The sequence below is a fragment of the Humulus lupulus genome, chromosome 4 (genome assembly GCF_963169125.1).
Source record: "Humulus lupulus chromosome 4, drHumLupu1.1, whole genome shotgun sequence".
NCBI lineage: Eukaryota > Viridiplantae > Streptophyta > Magnoliopsida > Rosales > Cannabaceae > Humulus > Humulus lupulus.
The window spans coordinates 78,049,642-78,052,803 of NC_084796.1; the positions used below are offsets into that span (position 1 = coordinate 78,049,642).

The window sequence follows — 3,162 nt, forward strand, 5'->3', positions numbered from 1 at the left end:
GTAGAAGAGAAGAATGAGATAATAGAGTTAAGCGTAAAATTTTTAACGTTTGTCATTTGATCTCATTATTGAAGAAACATAATCAGAATACTTAAATTGACTAAATTATCTCTTTAAAAATAATTATTTTTTTATTTAAGGGCGTAAACATGTCTTTTAATTTTTAAATATAAAAAATAAAAATAAAAAATAAATAAAAACTTTAAATGTGATGTCATTTCTTGAGAAAATGAAAGAGTAACTATTCCTTTCTTTTATCCTTAATTTATATGGATTTCATTAAATTTTATAATTATTAAGTTTTGTAATCAGTGAATGAGAATAGAAAAATAATTATCATTCCCTTTTAAGTATACATGCCAAATTGTTTACTGATACATTTAAGACTTCAATCAAAGAGAGACCTTAATTTCAAAATCTAAGTTATAAAAAAAATCTTAATGCGGTAATTTTCACCAAATAGTGATAAAATAATTTATTATCTGTGAATGTGTTGCTCATAAGTTTGATCATGACACATAACGTTGCAAAAGTTCGCACCAATTGATCTAAATTTTATAAAGCTAGCTGAAAAGGAAATTAACCATAAATTTATTACATGTACTTTCTTCTTAATGGTTGCTTACCCATTTCACAAATTCCTTCTCTCTAAATTCCTTTAAAAAATTGTTTAGTTCATTTGAGGAGAACATGATCTTCACAATGAATTAGTTCACAAGTATTTGCCTCTCTACATACAATTTCTTCTCTTCAAATAGAATTTTCCTTTTAATTCCTTTGATCAATTAGATCAAGCATCCAAAGGTCTTGGAACAGTATATATATATATATAAACACCACTGTAACATGTTCACAATTTAGTTGGGAATCAAATGAATGAGTATTTTAAAACCATGTAACACTACTTCTTGACAGCCTCTTCCAACTCTCGTAGCCCTCCAACCTTTAGCTCAATTTCCTCAATGAGTTCCTCCCTCCACAATTCTGATCTCGCAGTTTCTTCTATGTCTTCTTGCTGAGGAAACCCAAAATTGGCTCTTAGTACTTTGGTATCAAAACCATTGCTCATATTTACCCAAAATCATTGGCTTCTAATGGTAAAGTTTATGTGGTGACAGAATACTTATCTAGTGGATTTGCCTATAATTGTAAAAAGAATAACAATAATAATAATAAATAAAGAATCTTATATATATATATATATATATATATATACCTTGTCATAGATCCAATGTCCAGTTCCATCTCCTCCATCTCCTCTATAGCTTTCCGAGTCATAGAAAGGATCCTATATCATGAGATTTTTCTATTATTAGTTCATTAAAAACACTATTCCGACAAAAATAACATATTTTTTTCTCAAGAAGGATTGATTAATTGATACTGATTATGCTTACTTTCATGGAACCAAAAACTAAACATCCCCAACCAGTGAACAACATGTAACCAATATCTGATCACAGGAAAAACTAAATAATCATTCTCTTTTTAATAATTTAAATTCGGGACAAAATATATGTACGAGAAAAAAATATTCAAACACTTACAGACATTCTTTATGGCATTGTCACTGAGATGCCAAACAGATTTGTTAATGATATAGTCTCTTTGGCCTTCAGCATGTTCCACTAGTACTGCCATTAAAGGCCAGTCTGGGAAAGCGTTTGTTTTGCTTAAACAGCCTCTTTTGCCCTTTCTTTCTTCAATCTATAGTTTATTCAGGAAAACAAATATAAACCCCTGAAATTAGACTACCTTGTTTGGAAAATGAGCAAATTAAATTTTCTTGACTTAGTTTGAAACACCACTACCTGGTTTGACCGAAACAATCCAGAGCTTGAACACTGCCTAAGCTGGGGAAAAAAAGGGAAAAAATTTACTTAATAATTAAAGTTCACCAAAATAGAGACTGAAAAATGTAGAAAAAAAAAAACTAAACTATGGGTTTTATTTACCGATCTAGAACTTGAGTTGAGGTCTAACTTAGTAGTTTGGACATGAGCAGAGGTATGAATAGGTGGTTTGATAATGGAGAATGACATTACAGCTTCAGCCATTGTTTTGAGTAAGAAAAAGTAATTGAATAGTGAAGCTTAGATGGATACATTAAGGTTTTGGTTTCTTTTGTTATGTGGGAGGGAAAGTGGATAAGGGAATGATTTGTATCCACCCTTACTAAGTGGACGATATACGGCAAATATTTCAATGTACTTCAAACACTACTTTTTCCTAAATGACCCATATATCCTATAGACCTAACTTTATTTTATTTTATTTTTGAAATAAATGAATTTATTGTTTTAAGTATATAATTAATTAATTTATTCCTAAAATAGCAAACTGGACAATTAGCTCAGCTGGTTAGAGCGTTGTGCTAATAACGCAAAGGTTGCAGGTTACTTGCATGGGCCACTATTTTTTTTACATAGTAATGATATGTGCAGTCAAAATATGCATCTAAACATTACACATAGTGACGTGTCACTGTTTTTTAAAACCGTAGGTCACAGTTTTAATAAATATGATTGGTTAGACTAAACTGCCACATCACTCTGTATAATATTTAAGTGTATATTTTGGGTGCACATAACATTCCTCTATTTTTTATATAATGTGGAGCCCAACATATATGTGATATGTGGAAGTTTAAAATTCATTATTGTGAAAAGTTAGACCCACCTAGTAGTTAATTAAATTAGATTATATTATTAATTTATTATCATCAGACTTTGTTTTGGGAATCATTCATTTTTTTAAATAAAATTTATTTTAGATCAACAATAAATATTATATCATCAAACTGTATGGTACGAAGTCCATAAAAGTTAACTATAACTGTTGTTTGACATTTTATATTTCTTCATTTGCAACCTCATCAACGGAGTGATTGATAAATATATTACAAATTAATACAATTGTTACATAAATAATCCTATATATATACTAATATTATCATTGTATTTGTAGTTCCATGTAAAGAAGTACCATTATTTAGGCTTGCACCATCTAATGAAAAGCATGTGAACTCATATATGTTTTCGTTAAAAGAGGTGCACAATCTTTTTAATGGTCCATGTTCAACTGCTTATTTTTATAGTTCTAACAAAAAATAATAAATTATTAATTTCTAATATTAGAGGCATCAAGAATAAGTAACAAAAT

At 29.0% G+C, this 3,162-nt stretch overlaps 1 protein-coding gene across 1 annotated transcript; it reads right to left on the minus strand.

Annotated features, from left to right (window-relative positions):
- Positions 1-805: 805 nt before the first annotated feature.
- LOC133830582 (photosynthetic NDH subunit of subcomplex B 4, chloroplastic) lies at positions 806-2,209 on the minus strand. Its single transcript, XM_062260588.1, has 6 exons — positions 1,956-2,209; positions 1,812-1,853; positions 1,548-1,707; positions 1,398-1,453; positions 1,217-1,288; positions 806-1,015 (listed from the first exon to the last, which is right to left on the minus strand). The coding sequence occupies exons 1-6, from the start codon at positions 2,055-2,057 to the stop codon at positions 902-904; spliced, it is 546 nt and encodes a 181-aa protein (XP_062116572.1). The 5' UTR covers positions 2,058-2,209; the 3' UTR covers positions 806-901.
- Positions 2,210-3,162: the final 953 nt, after the last annotated feature.